Below are 15525 nucleotides of genomic sequence, written 5' to 3' on the forward strand. Positions count from 1 at the left end.
AACACTGCAGTCCTGTTGTGCCACAAACCCAAGGTGCGGGGTTTGTCTGCTGCTCGAACTGATGCTCCCTACATAGGTTTCATTGGAAATCCTGAAGATTTATTTTAATCAAGAAGGGGTTGAAGATGATGAAAAAAAGCTCGGTAACTAGACACTTCCTGTGTAACATGGTTTCACCGAAAGGTACACGCAATCTGGTTCTTAAAACACCTTACCTGTGGCTAAAGTGTATGTAGCTAAGTTCTGCCAAAAATGATTATTTATTATTTAATGTGTTTAAGTGGAGGGTATTGATGAATCTTTTCCCATGCTGTGTCACTTTGTGTCAGTTCCTCTTAGGTCATGTAAGAATTTCTTTTATACACATTAAAACAGACTACTGATCAGTGTGGAAATGAAACTGTTTACCATACAGTTGTAAATATTGTGCTTTATATTCTGTATATTAGCTTCTTTTAAAGAAAAAGACTGAACTGTGATGTTAGTCGATCTGTGGCGAGGTAAGGACGAAGGATACACCAGCTCCTGAGCCTGCTGCGGGTGGGCTGTGGCCCCGTGCCCTGAGCTGCGGTGTCAGGCCATTTGCTCCCCATTTACAAGTCCGTCCTTGGTGTCTAAAAGCAGACTGACTGCTGCAGGTGCTGGATTTTGGACCATCAAAGTGCCAGCACCCTACTCCCTGTGAGAAGGGGCACCAAGAAACGCCCACGGCGAGAGCTCAGCCCCTCCGAATCGCAGTGGATTACCTCCACCTTCCTTTCTCGTGCCAAAAGCCGCTCCCACCGTTCGAGGCCTGCTCTCCAGCTCCCTGTACGCTGCTCTGCCCTCCTGTCCCGCGTCCGTCCATCTGTCCTTGGCTCTGCGGCCGCTCCGGAGCAACCCCGGCATGGTTCATCCTTTCGGGCCTCGCTGCCTCGGCTCCCTGCTCTTCCAGGCACGGCTCCAGGGTGCTGCTCCGCGGCCAGGGGCTGGGGGAAGCTGGTCGGTGGAAATGGGTGACGGTCTGCTCTGGTTACGGGGGGGGTGAAAAAACAAAACCACGTAAAAATAAATACCAACCTTCTGGTCACAGCTGTGTTTGGCTGCTTCTTGGGCTGCGAAGCGCTGTCTAGCGCGCAAGGGGCTCGTGCAGTTTTTTAGGGGGTTGGTGGGGGGTGGGAGCGACCTTTGGGGTTTTTTTGGAAACCCCCCAAAATCATGAAATCGGGTAAGTCGGGGCCTCCTCGCACCGGTCCCCAGCTCCCCCCGTGCTAAATTCAGACCCTCACAGCGATGCCTCTCGGGAACAGAAGCACCTTGTGTGGACGCAGCCTCCCGCTGCCTCAGCCGCCCTCGCCCCCCCGGCCTCTCTCCCTGTTGTGTTAAAATCCTTTTTTTTTTTACAAGTTTTTGCTAATAAGAGGGTATTTTGCCATAAGAGGGGATGCTTCAGCCGCCCTCTCTCTGCCCCCAGCCGTTCAGCAGCAGCCGGGCCCCACCGCGGCCCCAGCCTGAGGCACCCCCCCCCCCCTCCCCGCCTCCTTTGTTTTAATAATTAATTATTTTTTAATTATTTATAGCCGATTTTACGCCCCGCCCAGCACCGCCCCCCTCCCACGTGCCGGGCGCTACCACCGCGGTGCCAAGGCCGGGGGGGGGGGGCGGGGTGCGTGGGGCCCCCCCCCCGCCAGCCCCACGGGGGGGGTGAGGGCGCCGTGGAGGGGACCCCAGAGCCCCACGCGTGGGAGTGGGCCCGCTGCGGGCAGCGCCCCGCCTCCCCGTGCTTTATCTCGTTTACCTATTTTTTTTATGCCCCCCCCCACCCCCCCCCTTCCATCTCCCTCCCGTGTCGGTGGCTCGGGCGCGGCCGTGGGCAGCGGCGCGGCGGGGCCGGGATGTGGCGGGCGCTGCGGGGCCGCGGGTGAGTCCCCGCGCGGCCGCGGGCCCCACGCGTGGCCCCTCTGCTCCCCCGCCCCCCCCCCTCCCTTCCCCAGGGAGGACCCGAACCCTGCTTCCCCCCCCCCCCCCCCCCTTTTTTGCCCCGCTCCCCGGTAATGCTCCGTGGGGGCGGTCACGGGTGGGAGCTCCGCGTTCGCGTGGGGTGAGAGCCCCGTGGGTGCCGGCCCGTCCTGTCCCGTCCCCCCCCCCCGGGCCGGGCGCTGCCCCCGGCTCCTTGCGGCCCCCCCCCGCCCCCAACCTTTGCCCCGCGGCCGCGCTCCGCTGCCTGAGGGAAGCGCGGAGCCGCCGTGCTCCGGGGCTGGGCCCCCCCCCCCCGTTCCCACCCCCACGGGAACCCCTTTCCCATCCCATCGGAACCCCTCGTTCCTGCCCCGTAGGAGCGGCTTCTCCCACCCCATGCAAGCCCCTTTTCTTCCCACCCCATAGGAACCCCGTTTCCCACCCCACACAAACCCCTTTCCCCACCCCATAGGAACCCCGTTTCCCACCCCATACAAACCCCTTTCCCCACCCCATACAAACCCCTTTCCCCATCCCATAGGAACCCCGTTTCCCACCCCACACAAACCCCTTTCCCCACGCCACGGGAACAACCCCAGTTTGTTTCCCATTTCCCACACCACAGAAGCCCCTTTCCCTGTCACACCAAACCCCCTTTCCCCACCCCACACCCCCCCCATTTCCCTGGCTTTACTCAGCTGGGGCGCACCCAGCCGAGGCACCGAAGCACCCCGGGCTGGCAGCACAGGGTCGGGGGCGTTATTTCAGCCCGTTCCCACCCCCCCCCAGGCTCAGGAGCCTGCACCGTGCGGCCACCACGGTGGCCAACGAGCCCATCCTCGAGTTCAAACCCGGCAGCCCCGAGCGAGCGGCGCTGCAGCAGGTAGGGGAGCCTCAGGGCGGTGCCCTTCACCTTTTCCCCATCCTTCTCTGCTCCCGGCCCCAGCGCGGAGCCCTTTGGGGTCCCCGGCGGCCCTGTGCGGCCCCAACACCTCGCTCTGCTCTCGCCCAGGCGCTGGCCGACCTGAAGGGCAGGACCGAAGCCATCCCCTGTGTGGTCGGTGGGGAGGAGGTGTGGACCGGAGTGGTGCGGTACCAGCTCTCGGTGAGTTTTGGGGTGCTGGGGGGACTTTGGTAAAGAAGAACGAAGCGAGGGATGCGCTAGGCGGATGGGGAAGTGCCAAGGTTTCCCGTCTCTTTTCAGCCGTTCAATCATGCGCACAAGGTGGCCAAGTTCTGCTACGCCGACAAGGTGAGCGCGCCCGCTGCCTGTTCCTCTTCCCTTCGGTCTTCTTCGTGGGAGGCGTTTTGGGGACAGTGCAGCGACCACACGGCCCCAGCCAGCTGCCAGCGTCGCTGATGCAGCTCGACTGCAGGTTTCACAAGCAGAAGTGGCTTTTTGGAGTCACAAAGCACATGGTTTTTCCAAAGGAAGCAGCAGTGGGTTTTGGCTTTCCAAGCCCCTGGGGCCCTGGAACAAGGCGGTCTGAGGGGCTCCGGTGGTGGTGGGAAGGTGGCTGCCACAGCATGTGTCCGGGCTGGACGTCCCCTCACTGTCCCCTTTGGGTTTCTTGGGGGTGGCTTCCTCACGGCTGCCTTTCCCCTTCCCACAGGATCTCATTAACAAAGCCATTAATGCTGCCTTGGCCGCCAGAAAGGAGTGGGACCTGAAACCTGTCCAGGACCGGGCCCAGATCTTCCTCAAGGCGGCTGACATGCTGAGTGGCCCACGGCGAGCCGAGGTGCTGGCCAAGACCATGGTGGGGCAGGTGAGCAGGGTGCAGGGGGCGAACAGGAGGGAATTTGGGCTTTGCAGAGGATCCGGTCGCACCAGGGCAGGATGGGGGCTCGCGGTGAGGCCCAGCTCTTTCCGAAGAGCACGAACCCCCAAACCGCATCCGGATGTGCCAGGCCATGTTGCATTTTCTCCCCCTCCTCTCCCCTGCCTCTGCCGTGTTTTTATTCATTGCGGTCCTCTCCTGGCAGGGCAAAACCGTCATCCAGGCGGAAATCGATGCGGCGGCAGAGCTGATCGACTTCTTCCGCTTCAACGCCAAGTACGCCTTGGAGCTGGAGAGCAGCCAGCCCATCAGCGTGGACATCAGCACCAACAGCATGGTGTACCGCGGGCTGGAGGTGAGGAGCCGGGGCTGCTTGTGCTGGCTCGCCCATGGCAAGCGCGGGCGCCTGCAGCCGGTCCCTTTCTTCTCTCCGCCGCAGGGTTTTGTGGCGGCCATCTCTCCCTTCAACTTCACAGCGATCGGCGGAAACCTGGCGGGGGCTCCGGCGTTGATGGTGAGCATCACCACAGGGTTGCGTCTCTCTCCAAATCCAGCCTCTCCGGTGCTGTTCCACACCCGGTGGCGTGCACCAGAGGAGCTGCTGGCGTTGCGCAGCCTCCTGCTGCTTTGTCCCGACTCCAGGTCGCAGGAGTGATTTGTGCTTCTGTTGTCCATGGGGACGGAGGAGCCCTTTGGGGCCGTTCTCCTGAGGCGTCCCCAGAACTGGACACCTACAAACGCAGCCCAACCCCAACAGGCACACCCGGGGTTCTGCTACTGGAACCCTCCCTGGAATTCAATCAGCCGGTGTGCAGTTAGGCTCAGGTGACTTTAATTACAAACAGGCATTCCCCTCGCTGCTGTTTAGACCTGTCCACCAAATAGCTGTGACGGGGGAAGTGTTGGAAAAGGAAAAACCCTCCCAAACCCGCTCTTGGAGGTGTCTGTGCTTGAGGCTTTCATTTCGGGCTTCACTCCTCGCCTGGATTTTAGACAGAGAGAAGGTCGAGGTGCTGCAGGAGGGAGTTCTTAATAAGTGGCTGCTAATTAGAGCCCCTGGCTGCACTCTCATCCCGGCCACGCGTGGTGACGGTGACGCAGGGGAGGTCACCAAGCCCAAACGAAGGCAGTGGCACGGAGCCAAAGGGGTGGGGAGCCACAGCGGGGCGTTTGCACCGTGTTTTCCTGCCGATTGTGCCATTGGTTTGGGCACGATTAATCCAGGCACGGGCTGGTGTTTCACTCACGTGGGCACTCACTGTGTTGCGCATGAGCCCAGGGGTGGCAGCTGCAGGGCCGTAAGTGGCAACATTACCAGCACGGGAGGGCACAGGAGGGCGGCATGGTGACCTAGTGGCAGCTTTTGGTGCGAAAGGGGGTGATTTTGGTGCTTTTAGCTGGGCTGGCAATCACAATCCGTCTCAATTGCTCAGGGTGCAAGGGAGCTACGAGCCACCCCCAGAGCAGAACCTGTGCACCATCACACAAACCCTCCCGGAGGTGCTGCAGGCTCCGATATGGCCTCTCCCTGACGCATTTAAGCCCTGCAGCTGCGTGTTTCCCACACTGACTGTCCCCTGTCCCCCAGGGAAACGTGGTGCTGTGGAAGCCCAGCGACACTGCCCTGCTCTCCAGCTACGCCGTCTACAGGATCCTGCTGGAAGCTGGGCTCCCTCCCAACGTCATTCAGTTCGTGCCGGCAGATGGGCCCGTGTTCGGCGATGCCGTCACCAGCAACCAGCACTTTTGCGGGCTCAACTTCACCGGCAGCGTGCCGTAAGCCGGGGAGGGGAAGCACAAGGAGCTGCCCAGCTCATGGCCGATGCTTGCCCGCTGGTCCATCGCGCAGGGCAGCTGCCGTCCTTACACCTTGTAGGGTGAAAAAAACTGCATCTAACCAGCCCAGGGAGTGTGTTTAATGTCAAGGAGTTCCTGTTGCTAAAACCAAGCCACAGAGAATAAACGTGCAAGTTAAACAAGGGAGACACCGACCTGTCTCCTAGGGATGCTGTGACTCGGCAGAGCGATGCCGGAGGGCGGTGGGGTTTATCCTTCCCTCCTCCTGCCAGCATGCCCGCACCCAGACCCAGCTGTGCGGCACTACGAGCACATGCTGCCTTCGCCCCTGGCCGATTTGCAAAGCCTCTGCTGCGTTAGCGACTTGCCCCCCAGAGGCTATTAAGCCCCAGGGCCCTGCTCCGCCGGCAAGTGCCATGGTGTGATGAGCATTGTGCTGTAAAGGTGGGGAAGCTCATAAATTAGTATTAGTGGCCGTGCCTCCTGCTGGAAGTTTATTAGCATTTCTATTGTTTTGCAGCCAAGGGGTTTGTCACAGTGAGAACCAAAAAAGAAGGGCCGAAAGGAGGAGAACAGAAACTTCTGCTGGATGCTCTCTGGTCTTTCCTGTGGCGCTTATTTGTAATGTGCTAGGGTTTTTGTGTAGTGCCCAGAGCTTTGGTATCTAGGGACTCATTCTCACCTAGCATCTCCTCTTCTGTTCGCATAGCATCCCTTCTGCTGAGGATGGACCTGGCGGTTTGCTGGGGTTGTCTTCAGCAGGGTCAGGAACTTTTCCAAGCTCCCCTCTCGTGCTAACCACCTCCTCCTTTCTCTCCCAGGACTTTCAAGCGCCTCTGGAAGCAAGTGGCCAAAAACCTGGATTGCTACCGCAACTTCCCCCGCTTGGCTGGAGGTAATGGCTGTGTCTCACCGTCGTGGGGAGAGGCCGAGCAGGGGCTGGGGTGCTGGGGGCTGGAGCACCTGGGCTGGCCTCCCTGGGACATCACCCACAGGGGACTGGACATAGCTCGAGCTTTCCAGCAGGGGCAACTTCTCACTTGCTCCTTTTCCTCCCAAACCAGAGTGTGGTGGGAAGAACTTCCACCTGGTGCACAGCTCAGCCGATGTGTCCAGTGTGGTGAACGGGACCCTGCGCTCTGCCTTTGAGTACGGCGGCCAGAAATGCTCGGCGTGCTCCCGCCTCTACGCCCCGGACTCGCTGTGGCCCCAGATCAAAGAGAAGCTGCTGGAGGAGACCAAGAAGATCAAAGTGGGAGACGTGAGTGGAGCTGCCGGGCTGCTGAAGGGCTTTGCAGCTCAGCGGGTGGCTGATGGGATTAGAGACTGCGGTAACTGGCTACTAATTCCTATTGAACTGAGCTTTTTATCCACTGGTTCTCCCCACCACCACCACCCCTCCGTCCTCCCCCTTCATCTTTTTTTTTTTTTTAGTGATTAGAAATTAACTTGTAGCCAGCGTCTGCAGGAAGGACTGTGTAAGTCACTGAATACCACAGACTAATTGAAAAGGGGGAGCTTGCTCCCTCGCGCGGAGGTGTGTTTTGGAGCAGGGGGACGTGTTATTCTGGGAATTTCAATTTTAGAGTTAGCTTTTTGGCACAGCGTGGACTTACATTGTCTACTTCCTTTTGCCCCTGCAGCCTGCCCAGGACTTTGGGACGTTTTTCTCAGCAGTGATCGATGACAAGGTGAGCTCATGCGTCCTGCCCCTGCTCGTGCTCAAAGGTAACACCGCCAGGCTTCCGCTCAGCGTTTGGCTGGATGCTTTTTATTGCTTTCAGCAAAGTGTGACGAGGAAGTTCCAGGACTATGGCATGGGGTGCTTTTTGCTCCCTTCAGGAATATTGCATGTTGCTACCCCTCTTGAGGAGTGGGTTGTTTGTTGAGAAGCCCTCGCGGAGGTAGGGTTCAGAGTGTCCAGGGCTGTATTTCCAGCTTGCAGCCTTCCTCCTGAGCTGGAAGCGAGCAAAGAGCAACATAGCCCCAAAAGGCATTGCCCAAAACTCCTTTTCACCCCCCAGCTCCACACTCTGTTCATTTTCTTCTCCTTCCTCAGTCTTTTGCACGTATAAAGAAGTGGATCGAGCACGCCAAGAAGTCTCCCAACCTCACCATCTTGGCTGGAGGCGGCTGCGATGACAGCGTCGGGTACTTCATTGAGCCGTGCATTGTGGAGAGCAAAGACCCAAAGGATCCCATCATGAAAGAGGTGAGAGTGGGAAAATCCCGGCATGGGATGTGGCTCTGCGTCTTGGGGCGCGAGTTGACTGGTCTTGTAGGATAGGTAGGAGCGGGGATGGTGCTCTTCCATCTTTCGCGTGGCTTTGGCTAATCTGTCACTCGTTTTTGGAGGCTGTGGGTTGTACAAGGAGGGCTGTGCGCTTGGCTAATTTAGTTTTTTGCTCTACAGGAAATCTTTGGCCCCATCCTCACCGTGTACGTCTACCCAGAGAAGCAGTACAAGGACGTCTTGGAGCTGATTGACACCACGACACCCTATGGCCTCACGGGGGCGGTCTTCGCCCAGGAGAAGTGAGTGCCCGCAGCCCCGGAGCCGGGAGGGAAGGGGGCGTCCCGGGGGGCTCAGGGTCCTTCTCCCAGCCACGAAGACCTGGAGCCGCAGGGCTTCGAGTCTGAGATGCTTTTTTTGGGTTAGAAGCTGGTTTTGAGGTCCTTTTCGTGATTTTTTTTTTCTATGAGAGGAAGAGAATAAGAGAAGAAAAAGTTATTTGATTGCCTAAGGAGAGAAGCCTGAAATAAAATACTTTCTCTAAGCTATGAGGAAAGGCAGAAGCTTTTTGGGTAGTACGAAAACCAAGGTGGTTTTCTTTTGTTGTTGTTGTTGTTTGTTTGTTTGTATTTAACACTTTTTGTTGTGAGAAAGTTCCAGGCTACCACGAAGCAGATGGGGATCATAATTTTTCAATAAATACTTAAGAATCAATCAGATATTAGTGAAACTAAGAGCAGGCATTGAATAACTAACTTAGAAGGTCGTTAAGCCAGGCTATCCTTGGACATAATTAACTTCATTTTATAACAGCAAATCTTGAGGAAAAACGTGAAGAGAAATGAAAAGTTAAAATGAGAAATTGCGGTCATTTAATTGAGCTTTAAGCACACAGGTCCCCTTGCAGCGTGTGTCAAACTTCTCTTGTCTACAACAAGCACATGTACAAAGAAATGCAAATACTGGGCACCAGTGCGGCTACTGGAGCAGGGCAGAGGCCTCCAGGTGTGCCTTTGCCATCCCCTCCTGCTTATGGTCCTCTCCCTCCCTCCTCAGGAGCATCATCGAGGAAGCCAGGAGCTGCTTGCGCAACACAGCTGGCAATTTCTACATCAACGACAAGTCAACGGGCGCTGTTGTGGCTCAGCAGCCCTTCGGGGGCTCCCGCATCTCAGGTGAGACCAAAAAAACTCCAAAAAACACATTGAATGGCGCAATGGGACACATCCCCTCCGTCCACCTCCTTCACCTCGTGGTCCCTCCTTCCTCTTGGCACAGGAACCAATGACAAACCTGGTGGTCCGCACTACATCCTGCGCTGGACATCTCCCCAGGCCATCAAGGAAACCCACGTGCCGCTGCGGGACTGGCGCTACGCCTACATGCACTGATGCCTTCTCCTCATACCCGTGCCTCTACTACTGAAGCTGGACGCACACAGTGGCTCCTTGGCCGCAGCCTTGAAAGCACTTAAATCAGGCAATCTTCAGCACAGCAAGCTAGGGTTTTATTTTTAGAGACTAATTCTATTATTAAATTGTTAACTCACAAAAAAAAGTCCCTATGATTTCTTAGTCTTGGAAGAAGCAGGCTGTGGGTGACTGTGACAGCAGAGATGCGCTGCTGGTACCCGAGATCCCCAGCCTGGGAACAAGAAGAGCAAGTCGTCTGCAGTAACTCCACAAAGCACCATCATTTGAGAAGTGATTTTCTCTCTGTTATATGCTTTAAGAGGGTAGGAATAACGCTTTTTCCAACACGTAAGGATTTTTCCATCACATAGCTCAGAGCGTAATAGCACCACACCTCTGCAGAGGGCTTTGGGCTTGCCCAGCGGTGCTGAATCCTAGTTCTCCTTTATCCTCCTGTCCCTCCCCTTGTCCTCCCCTTGTCCTCCCATCCAGCCGTGCCTGCCTGATGGGCTGGGAGCGCTGGAGCTGGAGCAGGGAGCAGCATTCAGAGGCTGGCCACAACCTGGTCACTTGGAGAAGAATTGTCCTGTCCCCAAGACATCGTTCACCCAGGCTGCTCCATCAGGGAGCCTTGCACAGTGGAACAACGAATTTAAGGACTTTCCAAAAGGGCTATGAAGCCTGGTTTGGTTTAAACCATAGTGCCAATCAATGGGAGCCTTGAGCCATGTATTTTTCTTGGTCCCAAGCAAGAGCTAAGCCTCCAGAAGTCACATTTTGCCAAGAGATGGCAGCTGTGAGCTTGGAGCTGCTCAGGAATTGCCCACGTGCCTTTTTTCACTGAGAAGGCACTGGCCAGATCTGCTCTGATCCTTGGATGTTGGCTGGAAGGAAGCAGAAGGATTTTAGAGAAGTTCCACTAATGTTCCTGCACAAGCTGCTTAGGTGGCTGCAGCATCCTTAACCCCCAGAAGGAATTTAGGGAGAGAGGCCAGGCCAGCAAGAGGAGGTTTGCAATAATTAGAAGCAAAATCTGTTTCCCAGGTTGTCGTGCTTGGCCCAGGACCCCGTCCCTGAGGCTCTGCAAGCTGCTGAGTTGTGAAGTTCAGCATTAAGTTGTTAAATTTGCTCTTCTTTCCCATCAGCAAGCTCTTGCCAAACGGGTCCTGCAGGGCAAACCGTAACAGGGAGCTTGGACACCAAGTCCTGCATCTTCCAGGGGCATTTCTGATTTAGAAATGTGTGCATTTGTAACACTGCCATTACTGGCCAGTCAATTAGCACGATTTGCAGGTAATGTGGCTAACCCTTTTATGGCTGCTGCAAGTTACTTGGCATGTAGGTCAAGAATGAGTTGCATTAATGCCTGCAAATCCAGGTTTAACTGATGAAAATTGCAATAAAATACATTATGATCTTCTTGTGTCTTTTTTTTGAATTATTTCTTCAAATTGTTGCCAAAGGAAGAGAGCATGCGTTTGGTACCTTAAGCGCGTGCAGTGTAGTAGGCAAGGATAGGCGCAATGAGGCATTGCCCAAAACCGCTGCCGCAGCATCTGAGCAGGGCGTTGCAGCTCTGCTCAGTTCTGGTGCCCAGCTGCAAGGTCTCTCCTTCACCCTGCTGCATCCAATGCCAACCAGCTCTCGTGTGCAACAATTATTCCTCAAAAAAAAAAAAAAAAAAAGGAAAGAAGAACACCCTCTTGAGCAATTAAGCCTTTTCCAGAGCAGGACTGGGCTGGCATTGGGGTGGCCATAACAGATGTCTCCATCCCTGGCCTCAAGAAGTTCACGGGCCAGGAGGCCGCCAGCCAGGTGGGACCCACCACAGAAGACCAACCAGAAGGGCCGAGAAATGTGCAACCAGGAGCTCGCCCAGTGCCTCGCGGCATCCCAGCACATCAGCTGTGGGGAGACCACTGAGTTCAACACCTAAGCAAATCATCACCATCATCATCATCATCATCATCATCACCGTCATCCAAATTGCCTCCTGCCTAACCCCAGGCTGGGGGGCATGAGGAACGCTGCTCAGCACGGGTGCTACTCGGGCACTGAGGGGTTTGGGGGGACAGAAGGGTGCTGTGATTCTTTGCCATGGGCAGCACAACCCCTTACCCAGGCTTCAGGGAGGTGAACTGTGCTCTGGGTGTTGAAAAGAGGGGAAGGGGATGGAAGGCAGCATAGGCAGGGTCACCCTTGGTCGCCCAGGGTCACCCGCGATGCCACGAAGCATTGTCACTTGTGGAGGCCCAGGACTTGAAGGCAAGTGATTTGAGTTTGCAAAACTTGCTTACTGCAGCGTGGCCAGCGGGCAGACGCCCTCGGGATGTCGTGTTCGGTGCCGAACTGCCCGCAGTCGATGCGCAAGACCCAGCTCCCTGCTGGTTCTGCTGAGCGGGCGAGCTCTCCTGCCCCGTTCCCCAGGCATTTGGGGTGGGCACCCCAAATACACCCCACCCCACACCCCCGACGGCATCCCCAAACCCCCCCCCAGCTTGTTTAAATCTCGTTAAGGGCTCTGCCTCCCTCTCAGGGGAGCCGGCGATTTGGGGAGTCATGGCGAAGGCGCCGAGTGCTCGTCCAAGCCACTGCTTTCGGCTCACGCCTTTTAGGACTTAAGGCCAGGGTGTCAAGTGGATTTTTAGCCTTAACTCTGAATTTCATGGCTTTTGTCACTTCAAATCAGACCCCTAACGCTATTTAAACAGTTGGCTTTTTGAAGCTGGTAACGTGTTGGGGAGGCTGGAACGGGGATGGGGCGGGGGTTGGCGGTTCCTGAGCTTTCTTAGCAGCCCCCAGGGATGCTCCCCTGCCTGCAGGGACGGGGAAAGCACATTGCCTTCTTCGGGGAGCGAGGGATGGGGATTTTCCCCAAGGACAGCCCAAGGCTCCATCTGCTTCCCCTTAGCAGCTCGGGCTGGAGCTCGTTGGCAGCTCAATGCACCTCGTTAGGGCCCTCGTTAGGCGAGGCCAGAGCGAGCGGGGTATTTCTTGGCCGGAGCCCAGCTGCATTCCTCCTCTTCTGGCGGGAGATCTCACGCCCAGCAGGCTGAGGCAAGGCAGAAGGGGAAGAGGGGGCAGCAGCGACCTGTTCATCCGCTGGGGGGGAACGAGGGAGTGGGAGAGGCTGCAAGCGAGAGCCCCACAGCAAGGCCCACGCTCCCCTCCGTGCCCCGAGCAGGGATGTGCCTGCCATTGAAAACAGTGAGAGGTGAACCACGGCCACAATAAGGCAATTGCTGTGCTCATTGCAACTTTTTTATTATTATTAATTTATTTTTTTTTAAAACATTTAACTCACTAAAGGTTGTAACAGCCCAGCATCAGCTGCCTTTGGCCCTCCACTTTGGGCCATGGGATGAAGAGGAGAAAAGATCAGAGGAGGAGGAAAAAATGCGCGGAGAGCCCAACTTCAGCTCCTTTCCCACAGTGCAGATGGAAACCCCAAACAGCAAGAAGGGGATGGGATTTGAATGTTGGCCCTGTTCAACAAACAAACCACACTTTTTAAAGGCTGCAGCTAGTGGCTGTACTCCCCAGCCCCTCCAAAAATGCTACCGGCTCCTGCAAAGTTATGGAGAGTCTTCTAATATTTAACATTTTTGTGCTAAAGCCCCAGGTCCTGGAGTCATGAGAATATAGCAGGATGTCAGCCTCCAGCTAGAGTAAATAAAGTGTGGATTCCCGTTGCTTGGGCCGGCCCAGGGAAGCTGAATAACGTGACCCCCCCCCTCAAGGCCAGAGGAAAATCATGGAAAGCACATAGAGGGACATGGAAGCAGAATGCTGGAGGCTGGGGATCAGCCCGGTCCCACCTGTTGTACCGGGGTCCTGGTTGTGCCATCCACCAAAGAGCTCCAGCTGGGGAAAAGGAGGCAAAAAAAAAAAAAAAAAAACCCTACAACAGCACTACTTTTGATTTTGGTTAGCAAACGAGCCTAGCGGTTCACTTCCCATCTCTTTCGCGTGACCACGCTGCCCACCAAGCCACTTAAACCCATGGGGCAGAGCCCCGGGGCGCGCAGCAGCCTCCGTCCTGGGTCATCTGAGGCCAACCGCTCCCCGGTCTCCCAAGTGCCTCTCCCGCAGGGCGCATGGGCCAGAGCTCTGCGGCCTCGGAGAGGCTCATCCCCATCCCGGCATTCCCTACTTTACCCCAGGGAAGGCTCGTCTGGGAGCCTGCATTATTTTGGAGCCAGCCTGCTTGAGAAGAGGAACAGGTGAAGGAGGCCGGCAGAGCCCGGGGAAGGCCCCCCCCCCCCAGGAGATAAATTACTTGCTGCCTTCTGACGGCCTCGAGGTTGGCTGGAATAAACCAGGCGTACGACAGCAGCGGGAAACCGCAGCAAAGTTGGCCTGGGGCAGCTTGGGATTAAGAGGAAACTTCGGCATCCGCCAAGCCTCCCGGCCTCTCCCCGCCAGCTGCCTCCCAGAGCTTTCCCCCGGATCCTGCCCTGACCTCCCGTCCCCTCCGCTCCCGGGGGCTCAGCACCGGCCTCGCATCCCCTGCCAGCACCGCGCTTCGTGCTGCGTGCCAAACATCCCCCCGCCCTCCGCGCCCCCCCCAGCATCCCAGCATTTGGGTGTTTAAAATGTATCAGCGGTGCCATCGCGGCTGCTGTTTTTCATCCTTCAGCGATAAGGCATCTGCGTGTACACAGCACCCAGAAAATTACTTACAAACAGCAGCTTCCTCCTGCACATTCCCCCCCCCCCCCCCCAATTATTAATATTATCACAGAGTCAGACCTGCTCGGGTGCTGTTTTCATTTATCCTCCCCCCCCCCCGCGGCTCCTTTTTTTTTTGTGTGTGTGTGTTTTTTTGTGGTTTTTTTTTTTCCTCGATTCCACACCCCACGTTGTGATCGCCGATTGGAGATCACAAACCTGACATTTCGGTGCCTGCTTTGCAGTGCCAGGCGGGCAAAACTGCCGGCGACAATCGATTCTCCCTGCATCGTCTACCGGTGCCATCCAAAACATTTAATCAACGCAAGATCAACCCTTCCGGCAGCTCTCGTTTGCTTTATTATTATTATTATCATCATCATCATTATTTTTCCCCAGCCTCTGAAAATATGCAATGCCCTGAAATGGGGCCCGTGGCACGAGCATGGTTGGGGGAAGAAAGAAAATACGCCCGGAAGGCACGGGGGTGAGCCGGGGAGGGTGGGTGGCTGGCTGCGTCTGCACAAGAAGTAAAGGTGACGGCCCTGTGCCCATCCAAAAGTGCATGGCAGGGACTGGGGGGGATGTAGGCGCCAGAGTGGTCGGGGCTCTGGGCTCCCAGAGAGAGCTGCTGGGACAAAGTGTCCCTGAGCATCCCCGCAGGCTGGGCCTCAGGCAGGACGCTTGGGTGAGGGCTCTGCTGCCAGTGACTGGAACCCTGCTAGGGAATTGCCCGAAGTGAATCCTGCAGGGCCAGTGGCAAACTGAACCCCCCATGCTGCATTTATGGCAAGCTCCTCATTCACAGCCACATCCCAACCCCCCCTTCCTGCAGGTAATCCCCTCTTGCCCTGCGGGTGTGGGGATGTGCTGACCCCTTTGGCAGGTTGGGGATGTTGAGGCAGCAGGAGCGAGCTGGGGAAACAACAGCCCCCCCCCCAGACCCCCTCCGATAACTCACTGCAATCAGCAAACGGGCCGTGGGGCTCCCCAGCCCGCAGCTCCAGCCGCCAAAGTGACGCCTGGCCCCGAAGAATGCGTCCCCCCCGTCCCCACGCGCCGTGCCCTAATCCGGGGGATGTCTGCAGACAGCTGCGCCTGCCCCAGCGGCCTGACATCACCGGCCAGCTATGAAAGCGCTGCCTTGGCAAAGGGCTCCTTCTCCAAGGGTTTCCAGGGGAGGGGGGCCAGGGACGCCCACGCTGCTCTTAACCCTCTGCTAGCAGAGCGGGAGCGTTCGCCCTCCGCTTGCACAACGGCCCCGCATTGCAGCGCTGCTCTGTTTTCTCACCTCCCTTGCTCTGCTGCTGGTGCTCCAGAGCTGGGGACAAAAATACGTGGAAGGAGGGTTGTAAGTGAGCTAGCTGAACCTCACTGCCTGAGCTGGCGGCACGGTATCACGCAGGGCATGCGGATTCCCCGTGTCTTTGCTGCTCCTACACCTGAGGTCACCTCCGCTGGGGGACTGCTGCGTGGTCAGGCGTCACCAATGCCCAACAAACGTGTCCCAGGGTGTTGTGGTGACCCTGGGATGGGAGGCTGGCACCCAGACAGCGGCGCTAGCAGCCTCACGTCCAGCCAGCAGCTGAAGCCCCCGCTGCGCTCTGTCCTGCAGACGCGGCTGGGTGACAGTGGCACGGCTGCGGACGGTTCCCACTTGCAGCAAGGGGACGGGATGGCGGTCACAAAGTCC

General features: G+C 56.9%; 1 protein-coding gene and 2 long non-coding RNA genes across 3 annotated transcripts; 2 read left to right on the forward strand and 1 right to left on the reverse strand.

The window, feature by feature from the left end:
- The first annotated feature begins 1759 nt into the window (after window positions 1-1759).
- ALDH4A1 (aldehyde dehydrogenase 4 family member A1) lies at window positions 1760-10578 on the forward strand. The gene is made up of 15 exons (XM_083802404.1): window positions 1760-1900; window positions 2728-2821; window positions 2951-3043; window positions 3143-3190; window positions 3552-3707; window positions 3925-4074; window positions 4159-4233; window positions 5308-5495; window positions 6338-6411; window positions 6581-6777; window positions 7160-7207; window positions 7576-7728; window positions 7930-8051; window positions 8806-8924; window positions 9028-10578. Exons 1-15 carry the CDS (start codon window positions 1875-1877, stop codon window positions 9138-9140), a joined length of 1656 nt encoding a protein of 551 aa, XP_083658530.1. The 5' UTR covers window positions 1760-1874; the 3' UTR covers window positions 9141-10578.
- Window positions 10579-10646: 68 nt separating this feature from the next.
- Window positions 10647-14855, reverse strand: LOC310882928. Its single transcript, XR_014573231.1, has 2 exons — window positions 14794-14855; window positions 10647-10824 (listed from the first exon to the last, which is right to left on the reverse strand). It is a non-coding gene; the product is annotated as an uncharacterized lncRNA (long non-coding RNA).
- Window positions 10983-13378, forward strand: LOC310882936. Its single transcript, XR_014573232.1, has 2 exons — window positions 10983-12375; window positions 12471-13378. It is a non-coding gene; the product is annotated as an uncharacterized lncRNA (long non-coding RNA).
- Window positions 14856-15525: the final 670 nt, after the last annotated feature.

The sequence above is a fragment of the Anser anser genome (assembly GCF_964211835.1).
Source record: "Anser anser genome assembly, chromosome: 17".
NCBI classification, from domain to species: Eukaryota; Metazoa; Chordata; class Aves; order Anseriformes; family Anatidae; genus Anser; species Anser anser.

What these genes read in the sequence shown, in the direction of transcription:
- ALDH4A1 (XM_083802404.1), top strand. Translation starts at nt 1,875, where the DNA reads ATGTGGCGGGCGCTGCGGGGCCGCGG. An exon ending in AGTTCTGCTACGCCGACAAG is followed by an intron (nt 3,191 to 3,551) that starts GTGAGCGCGCCC and finishes CCCTTCCCACAG; the next exon opens with GATCTCATTAACAAAGCCAT. An exon ending in TGGTGTACCGCGGGCTGGAG is followed by an intron (nt 4,075 to 4,158) that starts GTGAGGAGCCGG and finishes TCTCCGCCGCAG; the next exon opens with GGTTTTGTGGCGGCCATCTC.